General features: G+C 45.0%; 2 protein-coding genes across 2 annotated transcripts; both read left to right on the top strand.

Moving 5' to 3' along the window:
* Positions 1–576: 576 nt before the first annotated feature.
* LOC139204783 (sericin 1-like) lies at positions 577–6282 on the top strand. Its single transcript, XM_070834781.1, has 7 exons — positions 577–670; positions 2251–2361; positions 3325–3435; positions 3903–4013; positions 4222–4332; positions 5151–5261; positions 6168–6282. Exons 2-7 carry the CDS (start codon positions 2252–2254, stop codon positions 6280–6282), a joined length of 669 nt encoding a protein of 222 aa, XP_070690882.1. The 5' UTR covers positions 577–670; position 2251.
* Positions 6283–7241: 959 nt separating this feature from the next.
* Positions 7242–19674, top strand: LOC139205729 (NACHT, LRR and PYD domains-containing protein 12-like). The gene is made up of 21 exons (XM_070836021.1): positions 7242–7349; positions 7886–7996; positions 8433–8543; positions 8861–8971; positions 9350–9460; positions 10007–10117; positions 10506–10598; positions 10737–10779; positions 10937–11156; positions 11358–13149; positions 13245–13418; positions 13488–13661; positions 13748–13921; positions 14004–14177; positions 14269–14442; positions 14530–14703; positions 14793–14966; positions 15061–15234; positions 16575–16748; positions 16853–16899; positions 17545–19674. The coding sequence occupies exons 1-21, from the start codon at positions 7303–7305 to the stop codon at positions 18318–18320; spliced, it is 5139 nt and encodes a 1712-aa protein (XP_070692122.1). The 5' UTR covers positions 7242–7302; the 3' UTR covers positions 18321–19674.
* The last annotated feature ends 2591 nt before the right edge of the window (positions 19675–22265 follow it).

The raw sequence follows: 22265 nt of genomic DNA, 5'->3' as shown, positions 1-22265 counted from the left end.
AAGACATGGCGCCCCTTAACCAATCAGACGCGGCTTGAACGTAACTTCTGAAACAGTTTCAAACAAACAGACGATGTCCGCTCATTTTATACAAATACTGGATTCTCTGCGAAAACACAGACTAAGAGAACAAGAGAAACTAATAGAATAAGCACTTTTTAAAGCTTTTTTGGCGGGCGAACCAGGGGCGATGCCTACTTCCGGGTTGGAAGTGCGTCACCCTGCCCCAACCTGTGCCCCAAAGGAAAACCGTGATTCACAGATTCAGTTTTTATTAGCAGAGTTTGTGAACGCACTCTCTTGTATTTCCACCTGAACAGACTACAGGGAGGCGAGAACAACAAAGCAGAACAAACATTAGAGGTTTCTGAGATCTCTTGGGTTTCTGAACAGACCCAGCTGATGCTCTTTTGGGTCAAAGTTGATCCAGACTGCTCCTCTGTGCTGTGAGAGGAGTGACATGTGACAGGTCACATGACGCCTCTGCCTGCATTACCTGGCGCAGGTTAGACTGGGTTTGACGTCAATCTGATTCTTTTTTTTTCTTTTGTTTTAGTCAGCACTGACGAGGGAGAAGAAGAAACAGCAGCCTCCTCCTCTTCTTCTTTTCCTCAGCACATGAGGGGGGGCAGGTGTCTGTGAGTGAGTCTACCTGGAGCCAGCTCCCCAGGTGAGAGTCCCTCCAGAGGACCCTGTAAGATTCTTCTAGAAGGTTTTGTTCTCCGAAGCGTAAAAGGACAGTTTGCTTGTTTGGTTGTAATTTGAGCTGGAGACACAGAACTGGTCTGACGGCTGAGCTCAGCCCGTCTGAGCGGCGCTTTATCCCAAACACAACAACCGTCCGCCCGGTTTGACCTCAAGCTCTTCGGCAGAGTCCAAGAGTCCCTGCAGAGCTTTTCTAGAGAAACAGAGATCAAACCTTTTTATTGATCCCTCAGGGGGGAAAGTTCACTGCTGACATAAATCACACAGTTAAAGAAATAAACAGAATATATACAGAAAAAACCTTATAAACAGTAATACAATAACTATAAAGAAAGAGCACCAGGGTGGGATGGGCTGATATGGATTATGGATTATGGATTACTGCACAGTTATGATAGTAATCAGCAGTAATGATAATAAAGTGCTTTATAGTTTTATAGCTGCAGACTGTTGTGGCTGTGGAGACGTGGACCACTCCTCATGCGTCTGCTGCCAAATCATTATGAATATTTTAAAAAATGTCAACAGTCATTTTCAAACGAGTAAAGAAGTCAGATAGTGAATATATATTTCTTCAGATGTGTGGCTGATATCGTGCTCTTCAAAGCACCGGCGGCTGTGTTTTTAATAGATTTAGATATCGTTTATTGATCCTCAGTGGGGAAAGTTTGCTGTTACAGCAGCTCAGGGGGAAACAGACAAAAGCACACAGTTACAGAAATAGAAAATTAAATAGCAATAAAATAATATACAGAGGAAAAAAACGTATATACACAAAGAAACGATTATATACACATAATTACAGAAACAACAACAACAACGATGTTTTCTGCAGCTGTTTTCAGACTTCAGCACCTCGCTGCTCCTCCTATGTCTTTCCAAAGCTGCTCTTTTGGGCTGTGTTGCTTGCCGTCCTCTTCTTTCTTGTTGGGCACAAGTTGCCAGCGATCGTCTTTACAGCCCAGAGATGGTCTTGGGAATAACGTGAGGCATGAACGCTGACGGTGCTCGTCTCTGTCTTTGTCACCGACAATGGCCGCCGAGAACGTGACACCGCCAGCGCCTCGGTGCTGCAGCGGCACGGCCACCTGGGGCTGCTCATCGGAGAATAGAACTTTGGAGAAGTCGGCTTTCATGTATTCCAGCTGTTTGTATGCCTGCCACTGGTCTTGGCGTCCCACAGGGAGCAGCCCTGGGTACACCATCAGGCCCCACAGCTTCAGAAATGACCTCACTGGTAGCTGAGGCTCTTTTAGCAATGGGATTTCAGCTCGATAATGTTTCTCCCATCCTGAATATTTCTTTACTGAACTCTACTGTTTCTTGATTGGACTCTACTGTTTCTTTAGTGGACTCTACTGTATTTCTTTACTGAACTCTACTGTATTTCTTTACTGAACTCTACTGTTTCTCTACTGAACTCTACTGTATTTCTTTACTGAACTCTGCTGTTTCTTTATTGGACTCTACTGTTTCTTTTCTGAACTCTGCTGTGTTTCTTTACTGAACTCTACTGTTTCTTTACTGAACTCTACTGTGTACCAGCATGGAGCAGCAGAGACCAGGGTCTCCTGCACTCAGCGGTGTGTCCTTGAGGAGTGACCGCTCTATGGGTCAACCTGTGAACTTTAAAGAAGGAGAATCTGCTGATGGAAGGTAAGAATTGATCTCAGATGTTTGTTAGAATCTGACTTCACAGTAGAGACGATCGACACACTGGAGTTTGGTTCTTTACTGAACTCTACTGCATTTCTTTACTGAACTTTACTGAACTCTACTGCATTTCTTTACTGAACTTTACTGAACTCTACTGTTTCTTTACTGAACTCTGCTGTGTTTCTTTACTGAACTCTACTGTTTCTTTACTGAACTCTACTGTTTCTTTACTGAACTCTGCTGTGTTTCTTTACTGAACTCTACTGTTTCTTTACTGAACTCTACTGTTTCTTTACTGAACCCTACTGCATTTGTCTACTGAACTCTACTGTTTCTTTCCTGAACTCTACTGTTTCTTTACTGAACTCCACTGCGTTTGTCTACTGAACTTTACTGTTTCTTTTCTGAACTTTACTGTTTCTTTACTGAACTCTACCGTTTCTTTACTGAACTCTACTGTTTCTTTTCTGAACTTTACTGTTTCTTTACTGAACTCTACCGTTTCTTTACTGAACTCTACTGTTTCTTTACCGAACTCTACTGTTTCTTAACTGAACACTACTGTATTTCTTTACTGAACTCTACTGTTTCTTTACTGAACTCTACTGTTTCTTTACTGAACTGTACTGAGTTTGTCTACTGAACTCTACTGTTTTTTTTACTGAACACCGCTGTATTTCTTTACTGAACTTTACTGAACTCTACTGTTTCTTAACTGAACTCTACTGTATTTCTTTACTGAACTCTACTGTTTCTTTACTGAACTGTACTGAGTTTGTCTACTGAACTCTACTGTTTTTTTTACTGAACGCTACTGTATTTCTTTACTGAACTTTACTGAACTCTACTGTTTCTTTACTGAACTCTACCGTTTCTTTACTGAACTCTACCGTTTCTTTTCTGAACTCTACTGTTTCTTTACTGAACTCTACTGTTTCTTTACTGAACTCTACTGTGTACCAGCATGGAGCAGCAGAGACCAGGGTCTCCTGCACTCAGCGGTGTGTCCTTGAGGAGTGACCGCTCTATGGGTCAACCTGTGAACTTTAAAGAAGGAGAATCTGCTGATGGAAGGTAAGAATTGATCTCAGATGTTTGTTAGAATCTGACTTCACAGTAGAGACGATCGACACTCAGGAGTTTGGTTCTTTACTGAACTCTACTGTTTCTTTACTGAACTCTACTGTTTCTTTACTGAACTGTACTGAGTTTGTCTACTGAACTCTACTGTTTTTTTTACTGAACACCGCTGTATTTCTTTACTGAACTTTACTGAACTCTACTGTTTCTTAACTGAACTCTACTGTATTTCTTTACTGAACTCTACTGTTTCTTTACTGAACTGTACTGAGTTTGTCTACTGAACTCTACTGTTTTTTTTACTGAACGCTACTGTATTTCTTTACTGAACTTTACTGAACTCTACTGTTTCTTTACTGAACTCTACCGTTTCTTTACTGAACTCTACCGTTTCTTTTCTGAACTCTACTGTTTCTTTACTGAACTCTACTGTTTCTTTACTGAACTCTACTGTGTACCAGCATGGAGCAGCAGAGACCAGGGTCTCCTGCACTCAGCGGTGTGTCCTTGAGGAGTGACCGCTCTATGGGTCAACCTGTGAACTTTAAAGAAGGAGAATCTGCTGATGGAAGGTAAGAATTGATCTCAGATGTTTGTTAGAATCTGACTTCACAGTAGAGACGATCGACACTCAGGAGTTTGGTTCTTTACTGAACTCTACTGTTTCTTTACTGAACTCTACTGTGTTTGTCTACTGAACTCTGCTGTTTCTTCACTGAACTCTACTGCGTTTCTTTACTGAACTCTACTGTTTCTCTACTGAACTCTACTGTGTACCAGCATGGAGCAGCAGAGACCAGGGTCTCCTGCACTCAGCGGTGTGTCCTTGAGGAGTGACCGCTCTATGGGTCAACCTGTGAACTTTAAAGAAGGAGAATCTGCTGATGGAAGGTAAGAATTGATCTCAGATGTTTGTTAGAATCTGACTTCACAGTAGAGACGATCGACACTCAGGAGTTTGGTTCTTTACTGAACTCTACTGCATTTCTTTACTGAACTCTACTGTTTCTTTACTGAACTCTACTGTTTCTTCACTGAACTCTGCTGTGTTTCTTTACTGAACTCTACTGTTTCTTTACTGAACTCTACTGTTTCTTCACTGAACTCTGCTGTGTTTCTTTACTGAACTCTACTGTTTCTTTACTGAACTCTACTGTTTCTTCACTGAACTCTACTGTTTCTTCACTGAACTCTGCTGTGTTTCTTTACTGAACTCTACTGTTTCTTTACTGAACTCTGCTGTGTTTCTTTACTGAACTCTACTGTTTCTTTACTGAACTCTACTGTATTTCTTTACTGAACTCTGCTGTGTTTCTTTACTGAACTCTACTGTTTCTTCACTGAACTCTGCTGTGTTTCTTTACTGAACTCTACTGTTTCTTCACTGAACTCTACTGTTTCTTTACTGAACTCTGCTGTGTTTCTTTACTGAACTCTACTGTTTCTTCACTGAACTCTACTGTTTCTTTACTGAACTCTGCTGTGTTTCTTCACTGAACTCTACTGTTTCTTCACTGAACTCTGCTGTGTTTCTTTACTGAACTCTACTGTTTCTTCACTGAACTCTACTGTTTCTTCACTGAACTCTGCTGTGTTTCTTTACTGAACTCTACTGTTTCTTCACTGAACTCTACTGTTTCTTTTCTGAACTCTGCTGTGTTTCTTTACTGAACTCTACTGTTTCTTTACTGAACTCTACTGTGTACCAGCATGGAGCAGCAGAGACCAGGGTCTCCTGCACTCAGCGGTGTGTCCTTGAGGAGTGACCGCTCTATGGGTCAACCTGTGAACTTTAAAGAAGGAGAATCTGCTGATGGAAGGTAAGAATTGATCTCAGATGTTTGTTAGAATCTGACTTCACAGTAGAGACGATCGACACTCAGGAGTTTGGTTCTTTACTGAACTCTACTGCATTTCTTCACTGGACTCTACTGTTTCTTTACTGAACTCTACTGTTTCTTCACTGAACTCTGCTGTGTTTCTTTACTGAACTCTACTGCATTTCTTTACTGAACTCTACTGTTTCTTTACTGAACTCTACTGTTTCTTCACTGAACTCTGCTGTGTTTCTTTACTGAACTCTACTGTTTCTTTACTGAACTCTACTGTTTCTTCACTGAACTCTGCTGTGTTTCTTTACTGAACTCTACTGTTTCTTTACTGAACTCTACTGTTTCTTCACTGAACTCTACTGTTTCTTCACTGAACTCTGCTGTGTTTCTTTACTGAACTCTACTGTTTCTTCACTGAACTCTGCTGTGTTTCTTTACTGAACTCTACTGTTTCTTTACTGAACTCTACTGTATTTCTTTACTGAACTCTGCTGTGTTTCTTTACTGAACTCTACTGTTTCTTCACTGAACTCTGCTGTGTTTCTTTACTGAACTCTACTGTTTCTTCACTGAACTCTACTGTTTCTTTACTGAACTCTGCTGTGTTTCTTTACTGAACTCTACTGTTTCTTCACTGAACTCTACTGTTTCTTTACTGAACTCTGCTGTGTTTCTTCACTGAACTCTACTGTTTCTTCACTGAACTCTGCTGTGTTTCTTTACTGAACTCTACTGTTTCTTCACTGAACTCTACTGTTTCTTCACTGAACTCTGCTGTGTTTCTTTACTGAACTCTACTGTTTCTTTATTGGACTCTATTGTTTCTTTTCTGAACTCTGCTGTGTTTCTTTACTGAACTCTACTGTTTCTTTACTGAACTCTACTGTGTACCAGCATGGAGCAGCAGAGACCAGGGTCTCCTGCACTCAGCGGTGTGTCCTTGAGGAGTGACCGCTCTATGGGTCAACCTGTGAACTTTAAAGAAGGAGAATCTGCTGATGGAAGGTAAGAATTGATCTCAGATGTTTGTTAGAATCTGACTTCACAGTAGAGACGATCGACACTCAGGAGTTTGGTTCTTTACTGAACTCTACTGCATTTCTTCACTGGACTCTACTGTTTCTTTACTGAACTCTACTGTTTCTTCACTGAACTCTGCTGTGTTTCTTTACTGAACTCTACTGCATTTCTTTACTGAACTCTACTGTTTCTTTACTGAACTCTACTGTTTCTTCACTGAACTCTGCTGTGTTTCTTTACTGAACTCTACTGTTTCTTTACTGAACTCTACTGTTTCTTCACTGAACTCTGCTGTGTTTCTTTACTGAACTCTACTGTTTCTTTACTGAACTCTACTGTTTCTTCACTGAACTCTACTGTTTCTTCACTGAACTCTGCTGTGTTTCTTTACTGAACTCTACTGTTTCTTCACTGAACTCTGCTGTGTTTCTTTACTGAACTCTACTGTTTCTTTACTGAACTCTACTGTATTTCTTTACTGAACTCTGCTGTGTTTCTTTACTGAACTCTACTGTTTCTTCACTGAACTCTGCTGTGTTTCTTTACTGAACTCTACTGTTTCTTCACTGAACTCTACTGTTTCTTTACTGAACTCTGCTGTGTTTCTTTACTGAACTCTACTGTTTCTTCACTGAACTCTACTGTTTCTTTACTGAACTCTGCTGTGTTTCTTCACTGAACTCTACTGTTTCTTCACTGAACTCTGCTGTGTTTCTTTACTGAACTCTACTGTTTCTTCACTGAACTCTACTGTTTCTTCACTGAACTCTGCTGTGTTTCTTTACTGAACTCTACTGTTTCTTCACTGAACTCTACTGTTTCTTCACTGAACTCTGCTGTGTTTCTTTACTGAACTCTACTGTTTCTTCACTGAACTCTACTGTTTCTTTACTGAACTCTGCTGTGTTTCTTTACTGAACTCTACTGAACTCTACTGTGTACCAGCATGGAGCAGCAGAGACCAGGGTCTCCTGCACTCAGCGGTGTGTCCTTGAGGAGTGACCGCTCTATGGGTCAACCTGTGAACTTTAAAGAAGGAGAATCTGCTGATGGAAGGTAAGAATTGATCTCAGATGTTTGTTAGAATCTGACTTCACAGTAGAGACGATCGACAATCAGGAGTTTGGTTCTTTACTGAACTCTACTGCATTTCTTTACTGAACTTTACTGAACTCTACTGTGTTTCTTTACTGAACTCTACTGTTTCTTTACTGAACTCTACTGTTTCTTTACTGAACTCTACTGTTTCTTTACTGAACCCTACTGCATTTGTCTACTGAACCCTATTGCATTTGTCTACTGAACTCTACTGTTTCTTTACTGAACTCTACTGTTTCTTTACTGAACTCCACTGCGTTTGTCTACTGAACTTTACTGTTTCTTTTCTGAACTTTACTGTTTCTTTACTGAACTCTACCGTTTCTTTACTGAACTCTACTGTTTCTTTTCTGAACTCTGCTGTGTTTCTTTACTGAACTCTACTGTTTCTTTACTGAACCCTACTGCATTTGTCTACTGAACCCTATTGCATTTGTCTACTGAACTCTGCTGTGTTTCTTTACTGAACTCTACTGAACTCTACTGTGTACCAGCATGGAGCAGCAGAGACCAGGGTCTCCTGCACTCAGCGGTGTGTCCTTGAGGAGTGACCGCTCTATGGGTCAACCTGTGAACTTTAAAGAAGGAGAATCTGCTGATGGAAGGTAAGAATTGATCTCAGATGTTTGTTAGAATCTGACTTCACAGTAGAGACGATCGACACTCAGGAGTTTGGTTCTTTACTGAACTCTACTGCATTTCTTTACTGAACTTTACTGAACTCTACTGTTTCTTTACTGAACTCTGCTGTGTTTCTTTACTGAACTCTACTGTTTCTTTACTGAACTCTACTGTTTCTTTACTGAACTCTACTGTTTCTTTACTGAACCCTACTGCATTTGTCTACTGAACCCTATTGCATTTGTCTACTGAACTCTACTGTTTCTTTACTGAACTCTACTGTTTCTTTACTGAACTCCACTGCGTTTGTCTACTGAACTCTACCGTTTCTTTACTGAACTCTACTGTTTCTTTTCTGAACTCTGCTGTGTTTCTTTACTGAACTCTACTGTTTCTCTACTGAACTCTACTGTGTACCAGCATGGAGCAGCAGAGACCAGGGTCTCCTGCACTCAGCGGTGTGTCCTTGAGGAGTGACCGCTCTATGGGTCAACCTGTGAACTTTAAAGAAGGAGAATCTGCTGATGGAAGGTAAGAATTGATCTCAGATGTTTGTTAGAATCTGACTTCACAGTAGAGACGATCGACACTCAGGAGTTTGGTTCTTTACTGAACTCTACTGTTTCTTTACTGAACTCTACTGTGTTTGTCTACTGAACTCTACTGTTTCTTCACTGAACTCTACTATATTTCTTAACTGAACTTTACTGTTCCTTTACTGAACTGTACTGAGTTTGTCTACTGAACTCTGCTGTTTCTTTACTGAACTCTGCTGTTTCTTCACTGAACTCTACTGCGTTTCTTTACTGAACTCTACTGTTTCTCTACTGAACTCTACTGTGTACCAGCATGGAGCAGCAGAGACCAGGGTCTCCTGCACTCAGCGGTGTGTCCTTGAGGAGTGACCGCTCTATGGGTCAACCTGTGAACTTTAAAGAAGGAGAATCTGCTGATGGAAGGTAAGAATTGATCTCAGATGTTTGTTAGAATCTGACTTCACAGTAGAGACGATCGACACTCAGGAGTTTGGTTCTTTACTGAACTCCACTGCGTTTGTCTACTGAACTTTACTGTTTCTTTTCTGAACTTTACTGTTTCTTTACTGAACTCTACCGTTTCTTTACTGAACTCTACTGTTTCTTTTCTGAACTCTGCTGTGTTTCTTTACTGAACTCTACTGTTTCTTTACTGAACTCTACTGTTTCTTTACTGAACTCTACCGTTTCTTTACTGAACTCTACCGTTTCTTTACTGAACTCTACTGTTTCTTTTCTGAACTCTGCTGTGTTTCTTTACTGAACTCTACTGTTTCTTTACTGAACTCTACTGTGTACCAGCATGGAGCAGCAGAGACCAGGGTCTCCTGCACTCAGCGGTGTGTCCTTGAGGAGTGACCGCTCTATGGGTCAACCTGTGAACTTTAAAGAAGGAGAATCTGCTGATGGAAGGTAAGAATTGATCTCAGATGTTTGTTAGAATCTGACTTCACAGTGGAGACGATCGACACTCAGGAGTTTGGTTCTTTACTGAACTCTACTGCATTTCTTCACTGGACTCTACTGTTTTTTTACTGAACTCTACTGTTTCTTTACTGAACTGTACTGACTTTGTCTACTGAACTCTACTGTTTCTTTACTGAACTGTACTGAGTTTGTCTACTGAACTCTACTGTTTCTTTACTGAACTCTACTGTTTCTTTACTGAACTCTACTGTTTCTTTACTGAACTCTACTGAGTTTGTCTACTGAACTCTACTGTTTCTTTACTGAACTCTACTGTTTTTTTTACTGAACTCTACTGAGTTTGTCTACTGAATTCTACTGTTTCTTCACTGACCTGTACTGCGTTTCTTTACTGAACTCTACTGTTTCTTGACTGAACTCTACTGAGTTTGTCTACTGAACTCTACTGTTTCTTTACTGAACTTTACTGTATTTCTTTACTGAACTTTACTGAACTCTACTGTTTCTTTACTGAACTCTGCTGTGTACCAGCATGGAGCAGCAGAGACCAGGGTCTCCTGCACTCAGCGGTGTGTCCTTGAGGAGTGACCGCTCTATGGGTCAACCTGTGAACTTTAAAGAAGGAGAATCTGCTGATGGAAGGTAAGAATTGATCTCAGATGTTTGTTAGAATCTGACTTCACAGTAGAGACGATCGACACTCAGGAGTTTGGTTCTTTACTGAACTCTACTGTTTCTTTACTGAACTCTACTGGGCTTCTTTACTGAACTCTACTGTGCTTCTTTACTGAACTCTACTGTTTCTTTACTGAACTCTACTGTGCTTCTTTACTGAACTCTACTGTTTCTTTACTGAACTCTACTGTGCTTCTTTACTGAACTATACTTTCTTTACTGAACTCTACTGTGTTTCTTCACTGAACTCTACTGTGTTTCTTTACTGAACTCTACTGTGGTTCTTTACTGAACTCTACTGTGCTTCTTTACTGAACTCTACTGTGCTTCTTTACTGAACTCTACTGTGTATCAGGATGGAGTCTCCTGTAGTCAGCGCTGTGTCTTTGAGGAGTGACCGCTCTATGGGTCAACCTGTGAACTTTAAAGGAGAATCTGTTGATGGAAGGTAAGAATTGATCTCAGATGTTGGATAGAATATAAATTTTTCAGAGGAGAATTTACTTTGAGCTCATGTTGACATCATGACAGAAGAATAAGTTGTGTGCAGAGTGGAGTCATTTAAAACCAAATATTTTCTACACAGAGATCAGGAGGAAAGCCCAATAGACCTGGAGATGACATGTATGGTGTGTACATCTTTTACCTTTAACCACATCGACCACAGATTAAATGTTAAACTACAACTCATGACCTAATCGTCTCCATACTGTTCTGTTTAGACCAGATTAATCACATGTTGTCTTCTGCCGTCTGAAATTAAATGTTTAGTTTTTTCTATTCCAGCTGTTGAAGCAGAACATCGACACTTTTGTAAGCAACGAGCTGAAGAGAGTCCAGAGGATCCTGAGTTCAGATTACTTAGAAAATGAAGATGAGAGCGAGGAGGTGTTGGACGGTGAGGATGAAGAGCAGAGGAGGAGCAGCAGAGAGGCATTTCTGAACATCACACTGCACATCCTGAAAGGAATGAAGCTGACGAAGCTGGCTGACAGTCTGCAGACCAGTAAGAGGATTTTAACAGATTCAACATGATGGAAGGAGGAAATTTAGACAATGCAGTTGCTGCACACATCTGCATCAAATCAGTGTCAGGAACCACAAAATCCTAATAAGCATTGATTGCACCACAATACTAACACCATTACTACCAATCCCATTCATATTATTCACCTTAGATTCACTCGTGTGTTGTTGGTTTGTTTAGGAACTCTTGCTGCAGAAATGGCGCTGTGCCAACGTAAGCTCAAGTCCAACCTGAAGGAGAAGTTCGAGTTTGTGTGTCAGGGGATCGCGAAAGCGGGAAGCCGAACTCCTCTGAATCAGATCTACACAGAGCTCTACATCACAGAGGGAAGGGCAGGAGAGATCAACAATGAACACGAGGTCAGCTGGATTGAAATAGCATCCAGGAAACCACATAAACCAGAAACAAGAATCCGATGTAAAGAAATCTTTAAAGTCCAACCTGGAACAGATAAACCGATCAGAACCGTGATGACAAAGGGAGTGGCCGGCATCGGGAAAACGGTCTTAACTCAGAAGTTCACTGTGGACTGGGGTGAAAACAAAGCCAACCAGGACATAAAGTTCACATTTCCATTCACCTTCAGAGAGCTGAATGTGCTGAAAAGGAAGGCGTACAGCTTGGTGGAACTTGTTCATCACTTCTTTCCTCAAACCAAAGAAGCAGGAATCTGCAGGTTTGAAGGGCTCCAGGTCGTCTTCATCTTTGATGGTCTGGATGAGTGTCGACTTCCTCTGGACTTCCACAACAACGAGACCCTGACTGACGTTACCGAGGCAGCCCCAGTGGATGTGCTGCTGACAAACCTCATCAGGGGGAACCTGCTTCCCTCCGCTCGCCTCTGGATAACCTCACGACCTGCAGCAGCCAGTCAGATCCCTGCTGAGTGTGTTGACATGGTGACAGAGGTCAGAGGGTTCACTGACCGTCAGAAGGAGGAGTACTTCAGGAAGAGGTTCAGAGATGAGGAGCAGGCCGACAAAATCATCTCCCACATCAGGACGTCAAGAACTCTTCACATCATGTGCCACATCCCGGTCTTCTGCTGGATTATCGCCTCAGTTCTGGAGGACGTGACCAGACAGGGAGGAGAGCTGCCCAAGACCCTGACTGAGATGTACATCCTTTTCCTGGTGGTTCAGTCCAAACTGAAGGACATCAAGTACGATGGAGGAGCTGAGACAGACTTGAGTCTAGAGAGCAGGGAGATGATCAAGTCTCTGGGAAAACTGGCCTTTGAGCAGCTGCAGAAAAGAAACCTGATCTTCTATGAGTCAGACCTGAGAGCATGTGGCATCGATATCAAAGCGGCCTCATGGTACTCAGGCATGCTCACACAGATCTTTATAGAGGAGAAGGGGCTGTACGAGGAGAAAGTGTTCTGCTTCATCCATCTGAGCGTTCAGGAGTTTCTTGCTGCTCTTCATGTCCACCTGACCTTCGTCAACTCTGGAGTCAATCTGCTGTCAGAGGAGCAATCAACCTCCCACTGGTCTGAGGTGTCTGGAGACGAATCAACACATTTCCACCAGTGTGCTGTGGACAAGGCCTTAGAGAGCTCGAATGGACACCTGGACTTGTTCCTCCGCTTCCTCCTGGGTCTCTCAGTGCAGACGAATCAGGAACGCATAAAAGGGCTGACACGAACAATGAATATTTCTCAGACCAACCAGGAAACAGTCCAGTACATCAGGGAGAAGATCAGGGAGAATTCCTCTGCACAGAGAAGCATCAACCTGTTCCACTGTCTGAATGAGCTGAATGATCGTTCTCTGGTGGAGGAGATCCAACAGTCTCTGAGATCAGGAAGTCTCTCCACAGATAAACTGTCTCCTGCTCAGTGGTCAGCTCTGGTCTTCATCTTGCTGTCATCAGAAGAAGATCTGGATGTGTTTGACCTGAAGAAATACTCTGCTTCTGAGGAGGCTCTTTGGAGGCTGCTGCCAGTTGTCAAGGCTTCCAACAAAGCTCTGTAGGTGCACACGTTACCATCCAGGCTGCATGTAGTTTCCCCCGTTGTCAAGACAAAAGACTCATATTTGTTTTGCTGTACTGATTCATTCTCAGGCTGAGTGACTGTAAGCTGTCGGAGAGAAGCTGTGGCGCTCTGTATTCAGTCCTCAGCTCTGAGGCCTCCAGTCTGAGAGAGCTGGACCTGAGTGACAACGACCTGCAGGACTCGGGGGTGGAGCTGCTGTCCGCTGGGCTGGAGAACCCAAACTGCAGACTGACAAGTCTCAGGTCAGGATTCGACTTTTATTTACATTTTCTGTTTGACACATGAAGTCACTGATTGTAAATCACCTGTAGGTTGAGTAGCTGTAACCTGTCAAAGAGAAGCTGCAAAGACCTGTCGTCAGCCCTGAGCTCCCAGGCCTCCAGTCTGACAGAGCTGGACCTGAGTAACAACAACCTGCAGAATTCAGGGGGGATGCAGCTTTCTTATGGACTGACGACCCCAAAGTGCAGACTGAAAACTCTGAGGTTAGTGTACAGCTGTTGGAAAATGATGCTACTCTGATTTACTTCATATATGACTTGAATGAACTGACTGAACGTCTCTTTTCTAGGCTGAGTGGCTGTAAACTATCAGTGAAAAGCTGCATAGCTCTGTCCTCAGTCCTCAACTCTGAGGCCTCTAGACTGACAGAGCTGGACCTGAGTAACAACGACCTGCAGGACTCAGTATTGAAGCTTCTCTCTGCTAAACTGGAGAGACCACTGGGTAGACTGGAAATTCTCAGGTCAGAACTGTTTTAGAGCTTCACCCGCAATGCTTTTATTGACATACATTTGATTTTTCTAACTGACTAAACTCGTCTCCAGGCTGAGTGACTGTAAACTGTCAGTGAAAAGCTGTGCAGTTCTGTATTTAGTCCTCAAGTCTGACGGCTGTAGACTGAGAGAGCTGGACCTGAGTAACAACGACCTGCAGGACCAGGGGGTGAAGCTGCTGTGTGCTGGACTGAGGAGTCCACACTGCAGACTGAAAACTCTCAGGTTGGTGTCCAGCTGTGGAAAAAGGACGACCCTTATTATTCACTCCAGATCGATTATTGAACTAATTGGACTGACTGAAACTCCTCTCCAGGCTAAGTGGCTGTAAGGTGTCGGTGGAAAGCTGCAAAGATCTGTCCTCGGCCCTCAGCTCTGAGACCTCCAGTCTGACAGAGCTGGACCTGAGCCACAACGACCAGCAGGATTCAGGGGTGGAGCTTCTCTGTGCTGGACTGGAGAGTCCAAACTGCAGACTGAAAAGTCTCAGGTCAGGATTCAGCTGTTTTAAGAAATTTACCCATGAAGCATTGGTGAGTTTGGTGTTTTTGATTGACTGATCAAAGATTATCTCCAGGTTGAACGGCTGCAGCCTCTCAGAGAAGAGCTGCAAAGCTCTGTCTGCAGTTCTCAGCTCCAAGGCCTGTTCTCTGAGACAGCTAGACCTGAGTAACAACCTCCTGCAGGACTCAGGGGCGGAGCTGCTGTGGTCTGGACCGGAGAATCCACTGTGCATGTTGGAAAGTCTCAGGTCAGGTTTCACCTGTTACTTGTCCATTAAGCTTTTGTTGACTCCACATATTGGATTTGTTTAAAGTGACTGACTGAAATCATCTCCAGGCTGAGCGGCTGTAAACTGTCAGGAAAAGGCTGTGCAGCTGTGTCTGCTGTCCTCAGCTCTGAGGCCTCCAGTCTGACAGAGCTGGACCTGAGCAACAACAGCCTGCAGGACTCAGGGGGGGAGCTGCTGTCTGCTGGACTGAAGAGTCCAAACTGCAGACTGAAAACCCTCAGGTTGGTGTCCAGCTGAATGAAAATGATGATCCTCTGAGCTCTTCTTTACTTCACATATTGATTATTGAATTGACTGACTGAAAATCCTCTTCAGGCTGAGTAGCTGTAACCTGTCGGAGAAGAGCTGCAAAGATCTGTCCTCAGTCCTCAGCTCTGAGGCCTCCAGTCTGACAGAGCTGGACCTGAGCCACAACGACCTGCAGGATTCAGGGGTGGAGCTTCTCTGTGCTGGACTGGAGAGTCCAAACTGCGTCCTGGAGAGTCTCAGGTCAGGATTCAGCTGTTTGTCCTCTGGCAAGTCAAAGATTGAAGCTTTTATGACCCTTTGTTAAATGTGGCAGCAGTGTCATACTGACCTTCAGGAGCTCGTCACCACTACAGTGTGTTGGTTCAACCTAACTTATTAAACCACAGGTCTATTACAGTCATTCATCTACACTCTGTACTCTGCGTGTGGTCTAAAGAAAAGTCCACACAACTTATGGAAAAACCAAAGGGTTGGAAAGTGGATCAGCTCAAAAGGTCCCAGTGGCTGCAGTAATACTGATCTCACACCAGTCTTTGTGTCACCTGCACCCTCCATCTCACCCCATCTCACTTTAGAAGAAGACCCCATAATACTTGGACATCCTTACTTGGAGCTGAAGGTGCTTGACCCTCATCATCACTGCTTCACATGCAGCCGCAAACTGCCTGTCACCAATTCTGTGATGTTCGTGGACAAGATCTCAAGGATCAGCTAAAGTGAGAGAGTAAAGTGAGGAGAACGTCCGGTTCGGGAACCTCACGATTGCATCTCTGCTTTTTGCAGACGATGTGTTTCTGTTTGCTTCTTCATGCCGTGGCCTCCAGCAGGCACGGGGGGGGGGTTGCAGCTGAGAGTGAAGCAGTGATGATGAGGGTCAGCACCTCCAAATCTGAGGCCATGGTGCTCTGCTGAAAAACAGTAGACCGCCCCCTCTGGGCTGGGAGGGAGTTTAAACAGCTCAAGACTGGTGTGATGTCAGCAGTAAGCAGGTGTAGTACCAGATCGTTGTGGTGAAGATGGAGCTGAGCTCTGAGACAGAAAAAACTCTTGATTTACCAGTCGATCTGTGTTCCAGCCCTCAGCCTCAAGGCTAAAACCCTCCTGGGACGTCTGCGGCACGCTCCGGCTGCTGGAGCTGATGGCGCCCCCTCTAGTCAATGCTTGAAACTGCGGCACGTCCAAGAAGCAGCTGCTATCGCGACCTGACATAGGATAGATAGATAGATAGATAAGATATTCCTTCATTAGTCCCACAATGTCACAGCAGTCTGGAGGAAATAAGCAAAATGTAAAAATGTGTACAGCTACAGTAGAGGAAGTATAAGGAATGGAAACAATACAGTGTACAAGTGGGAGATATTACAAAGTGTTGCACGTTGTGAGGTAAAGAGATGAAGAAATATATTGACTGATCAGATAGATGGACTGCTGTGGGCGGAGGGGGGGTGGAGGGAGGTGCAGCAGCAAAGAGCATCAGTTTGATGCAGCCAATAAGCTCAGACTATTTTTTAAACTGTGGACTAATGCAGAAGTCTAACGTAGAACTAATTTGAATCTAATGTGTGTGTGTGTGTGTTTAGTCTGTCGGTGTGTTTGGTCACAAAGAAAGGCTGCGCCGCTCTGGCCTCAGCTCTGAGCTCCAACCCCTCCCACCTGAGAGACCTGGACCTGAGCTACAACCATCCTGAAGATGCCGGGGTGAAGCTGCTGTCAGCTCGGCTGGAGGATCCCCACTGCAGACTGGCGACGCTCCGGTATGGACGCACGTTTATCTTGTGCAGCAGCAGCTCACACACTGAACTGAACTCTGCTTCATGTTTAATGCTGGATTTGATGTTCTCCGTGTTTCTTCCTCCAGGGTGGACCACGGCGGGCTGCAGAGACTGAAGCCCAACCTCAGGAAGTGTGAGTGTGTTCTCAGTTTGATTCATGCATGCTGCACTCTGGTTCTTTTCTGGTTCAATCAACTTAAAACCCACTAAAACGACACACTAATGAACTAATAAATGCTTCTGGTCAGCGGAAAGTCTGTCGATACTCTGACTGTCTACAGATTAATATCCAGACGATTATGAAAGGATGGCTCTGGTATTCTTCTATTTTTACATAGTTTAGGTTTGAAATTACTGGTTTTAGTCTAGTAGATCTCCTCCACCAGCGGACAAGAGTGGATGGAAAAAATACTGCAGTGGCTGCAACATGATCCTTTGGGACAACTGCACCTGATCACAGTAGGTCCACTAAAAGAGCTTGTTTGATCCACTGACAGGCTCAGAGTGTTATTCTAAGTGTGTGACAGCATCATGGAAAGGATCCCTACAGAGAGAGACCTGGAAGATCCTTTTGGTTTAACCACAAACAGCACACACACCAGACTACATTCACTAAAACAGAGATTTTAGAGAACACTTTGGCGCTCAATTAACCACCAAAGTCAAAGTTACTAGACCAGCGACCCCCACATGGACCAGGTTTAAAAATAGCAGCGCTGTCCTTTAGTTGTCAGTAGAGTTGTTAGTAAGCTGTGTCGTGTCTTGTTTCGTCCACCAGATGCCTGCGAACTGGAGCTGGACACAAACACGGTGAACCACTTCCTCAAACTGTCCGACAAGAACAGGAAGGTGAGACGGGTGACGGAGGAGCAGCCGTATCCCGACCGGCCCGACAGATTCGACCAGCGGATCCAGCTGCTGTGCAGGAACGGTGTGACCGGCCGCTGTTACTGGGAGGTGGACTGGGAGGGAGACGTGGACGTGTCGGTGGCCTACAGAGGGATCCAAAGGAGGGGAGGCGGCGACCACTGTGTGTTTGGAAGGAACGACCGGTCGTGGGCTCTGAACTGCTCCGACACCGGTTACTCCGTCTGCCACAATAACAAGAAAATATCCATCTCCACCTCCATCTCCTCCCTCTTCCTCCCCCTCATCCTCCTCATCGGCATCATGTTCTTCCTGCTCCTCTTCCTCTACGTCTTCTTCCGCCCCCCCACCCTCTACTTTAATGCCATCCCCATCTTCGAATACCCCAACCTCACCCACTGTCTCCTCATCATCCTCCCCTTCCTCTTCATCCTCTTCATCATCCTCCTCATCTCCTATTACTACTCCTCCTCCTCCTCCTCCTCCTCTTCCTCCCCCGTCTCCCCCAGAGTGGGAGTGTATGTGGACTGTCCCGCTGGCACTCTGTCCTTCTACAGAGTCTCTGCGGACGAACTGGTCCACCTCCACACCTACAGCACCACCTTCACTCAGCCTCTTTACCCAGGATTCAGTCTGGGCCCCGACTGGTTCGGCTCCTCAGTGGCTCTGTGTCCTCTGAAGGCCTGAGACACACACACACACACACACACACACACACACACACACACACACACACACACACACACACACCCACACACATCACACACACACACACACACACACACACACACACACACACACACACACACACACACACACATCACACACACACACACACACACACACACACACACACACACACACACACCCACACACACACCCACACACATCACACACACACACACACACACCCACACACATCACACACACACACACACACACACACACACACACACACACACACACACACACACACACACACACACACCACACACATCACACACACCACACACACACACACGAACAGAAACACACACACACACACACACACACAAACACACACACACACACACAGACACATACACACACGAACAGAAACACACACACACAGTAACCTGGTGTTCAGCCAGAGGAAGATGTTAAACTATGAATATGCAAATGATGATGCAAACACGTTGAAGGAAGTGGTGCAGACTGCAGCGCCGCGTCGTCAGGGGAAACCAGGTGTGATCAGGTGATGGGAATCTGCAGCGGGACACTTTAACACTCCGTAGATTTATTTATTCTCATTGTTCCAAGCTTCAGGTTAGTCAGCACATCCACTGCCTCAGAGGTACAGAGAGCCAAGAGAGGAGTGAAGGCAACAGTCTGGTCCGGTCCTGGTCTGATCTGGTCTGATCCTGGTCTGATCTGGTCTGATCCTGGTCTGATCTGGTCTGGTCTTGGTCTGATCTGGTCTGGTAATGGTCTGATCCTGGTCAGATCCTGGTGTGATCCCGGTCTGATTTGGTCAGATCTGGTCCGATCTGGTTTGATCTGGTCTGATCCTGATCTGATCCCAGTCAGATCTGGTTTGATCCTGGTCTGATCCCAGTCCGATCTGGTCTGATCCTGGTCTGATCCCAGTCAGATCTGGTCTGGCTTTGCTCTAATCTGGTCCGATCCCGGTCAGATCTGGTCTGTTCCTGGTCTGATCTGGTCTGATCTGGTTTGATCTGGTCTGATCTGGTCCGATCCCAGTCGTGGAGTACACGTGGAGGAGGACTGAACTCTTTCCACAATCTCAGTCCAAACTCTTCCACTGTGGTTCGTCCCGTCCCCCTTGATCCTGGTTCTAGACCAGGGAGGGCGGTCCACCGTGGAGGATCAGCCCATCTGTGGTCCAGCTAGAAACACGTCGTGATCTGCAGCGTCTAGAAGAAGAATCAGCTGTTCTTGGTGCCTGCTGTGTCTCTAAGAGTTGAAATGAAGTCGTCATATATTTAAAACTGTTCCTGACAACAGTCCTGAAGGGTTTGCCATGTTTTCTGATCTGTCTGAATGTTGTTAATAAAATCTATATTTCATCCTCAGTTCTTCAGTTGATCTCTTTCATGATCCTCGTTTGGTTTGATCAGTTAATTGGAAACCACTTTGAGAGCTGTTCAAGTCGTTTTAATGGTGAAACTGATGCTTTTGATGAGTCCAGACCAGTTTCTCTTCTTCTTCTTCTGTTTCTTCTTTTGCTGCTTTTGCTTCTTCTTCTTCTTCTGTTTCTTCTTCTGCTTCATCTTCTTCTGTTTCTTCTTCTTCTGCTTCTTCTTCCGCTTCTTCTTCTTCTTCTTCTTGCAAATCCCACTATTTAGCCACACCAAATGACACTCAGTGACCTCAAGGTGGCGCCGTAACGATCAAGTTTCCGTTTTCGCAGTTATCTCAAACTGCTCAAAGGTTCCAGACGAAGTTGGTTCATCACTTTTTGTTCAGATCTTTGCTCCAGTGGTCACCTGCTCAGAACAGGTCACGTTTTGTGACTTCTTATCTTGTCAGAAATCACCGACCGACTCTATGTGTGACTCTATTTTAAACAAAACCAGTTTTGCTTCTTGACAATTAAAAAAGGATCAAACACTCAGAAGCTGCTTGGATCCTGATCGCTGCTGCTTGTGACTTTATTCATTTGAATCATTTTAAACCAGTTGACTAGCGGACTGATGGGCTTTCACATGTCCTTGTATAAACTACTGGGGAGTTTAATTTGTAATCAAACATTATTATAAGGTGTTATTAACTAAAGCTGTCAGATAAACGTAGTGCAGTAAAAAGAGGCATGGAAAGGAGATGTCAGCACAGATATGAGGTGTTTGTACTGGACTGAGTGTTTGAGTAAATGCACTTGCATACTCTCTGTATTCCTGTGGTAGATGCTCTCATGGTGATCTGGTAAATCTTCTCTCTCACTGAAGCGTACATGTACACAGCAGAGAGCCCAGTCTGGATTTCCTGTCAGTGAAACCTCATCGTGTCTCTGCCGTCCTCTGCTGGTCGCTTCAGCAAACAACTGGGTGGGAAGTTTGGATTTCACAAGAAGGATTTGAAGGTAGTAAAAGCTTCAGTGTTTTCAGGTGTGGATCAGGGTTTTACTGAGGCTTCGCTGTGAACAAGGAAGCAGAGCTGAGTTTGACAGAGCTGCTCCTCTTCCTGGAGCGACTGAAAGCTCCATCAGCCTCCTCTCTGCCCTCACATGCCCCTGGTCCCTCCCCTTCAGATCTCCAGTGTGAGGATGGGAGGAACCAGCAGGCCTCGCCCACTGCAGGATCACATGCTGCTCACATCAGCTTTCAGTTCTGAGGAAGTGAAACTCAGACAGTCGTTGAGTCACTGAGAGGGGAAATGGCGCAGAAAGGAGTCCAGCTGGACCGTGAAACCTTCTCCTGTTCGATCTGTCTGGATCCACTGAAGGATCCGGTGATGATTCCCTGTGGTCACAGCTACTGCATGAGCTGTATTAGAGCCCACTGGGATGGAGAGGATGAGAAGAGGATGTACAGCTGCCCTCAGTGCAGGCAGACGTTCACACCGAGGCCTGTCCTGCTGAAAAACACCATGTTAGCAGCTTTAGTGGAGGAGCTGAAGAAGACGGGACTCCAGGCTGCTCCTGCTGATCACTGCTACGCTGGAGCTGAAGATGTGGCCTGTGATTTCTGCACTGGGAGGAAACTGAAAGCCCTCAAGTCCTGTCTGGTCTGTCTGGTGTCTTACTGTGAGCAACACCTGCAGCCTCACTATGAAGTGGCTGCATTAAAGAAACACAAGCTGGTGGAGCCGTCCAGGAAGCTCCAGGAGAACATCTGCTCTCGTCACGATGAGGTGATGAAGATATTCTGCCGCACCGATCAGCAGAGTATCTGTTATCTCTGCCCTGAGGACCAACATAAAGGCCACGACACAGTGTCAGCTGCAGCAGAGAGGACTGAGAGGCAGACAGAGCTGGAGAGGAGTCGCCTGAACATCCAGCAGAGGATCCAGGACAAAGAGAAAGACCTGAAGGAGCTCCAGCAGGAGGTGGAGGACATCTGCAGCTCTGCCGATGAAGCAGTGGAGCACGGCGAGAAGACGTTCACTAAGCTGATCCGTCTGATGGAGAGAAGGAGCTCTGAGCTGAAGCAGCAGGTCAGATCCCAGCAGGAAGCCGAAGTGAGTCGAGTCAAAGAGCTTCAGGAGGAGCTGGAGCAGGAGATCAGGGAGCTGAAGAGGAGGGACGCTGAGCTGGAGGAGCTCTCACACACAGAGGATCACAGCCAGTTTGTCCACAGCTACAGATCACTGCCAGCTCTCAGAGAGGACACACACTCATCCAGCATCAACATCCGTCCTCTGAGACACTTTGAGGACGTGACGGCTGCTGTGTCAGAGCTCAGAGAGAAACTACAGGACGCTCTGAGGGACCACTGGACAAACATCTCACTGACTGTGACTCAGGTGGACGTTTTACTGTCTCAACCAGAGCCCACGACCAGAGCTGGATTCTTAAGAAATGCACGACAGATCACACTGGATCCAAACACAGCTCATAGAGAGCTGTTATTGTCTGAGGAGAACAGAAAAGTAACAAGAGTGAATCAACAACAGTCTTATTCTGATCATCCAGAC

This window comes from Pempheris klunzingeri, chromosome 8 (genome assembly GCF_042242105.1).
Source record: "Pempheris klunzingeri isolate RE-2024b chromosome 8, fPemKlu1.hap1, whole genome shotgun sequence".
NCBI classification, from domain to species: domain Eukaryota; kingdom Metazoa; phylum Chordata; class Actinopteri; order Acropomatiformes; family Pempheridae; genus Pempheris; species Pempheris klunzingeri.
The sequence above is the reverse complement of the archived record's forward strand: the minus strand, read 5'-3'. Positions and strand labels throughout refer to the sequence as shown.

What these genes read in the sequence shown, in the direction of transcription:
- LOC139204783 (XM_070834781.1), top strand. Translation starts at nt 2,252, where the DNA reads ATGGAGCAGCAGAGACCAGGGTCTCCTGCACTCAGCGGTGTGTCCTTG. An exon ending in GGAGAATCTGCTGATGGAAG is followed by an intron (nt 2,362 to 3,324) that starts GTAAGAATTGAT and finishes ACTGTGTACCAG; the next exon opens with CATGGAGCAGCAGAGACCAG. An exon ending in GGAGAATCTGCTGATGGAAG is followed by an intron (nt 3,436 to 3,902) that starts GTAAGAATTGAT and finishes ACTGTGTACCAG; the next exon opens with CATGGAGCAGCAGAGACCAG.
- LOC139205729 (XM_070836021.1), top strand. Translation starts at nt 7,303, where the DNA reads ATGGGTCAACCTGTGAACTTTAAAGAAGGAGAATCTGCTGATGGAAG. An exon ending in TGCAGACTGAAAACTCTGAG is followed by an intron (nt 13,662 to 13,747) that starts GTTAGTGTACAG and finishes TCTCTTTTCTAG; the next exon opens with GCTGAGTGGCTGTAAACTAT. An exon ending in TGCAGACTGAAAACTCTCAG is followed by an intron (nt 14,178 to 14,268) that starts GTTGGTGTCCAG and finishes ACTCCTCTCCAG; the next exon opens with GCTAAGTGGCTGTAAGGTGT.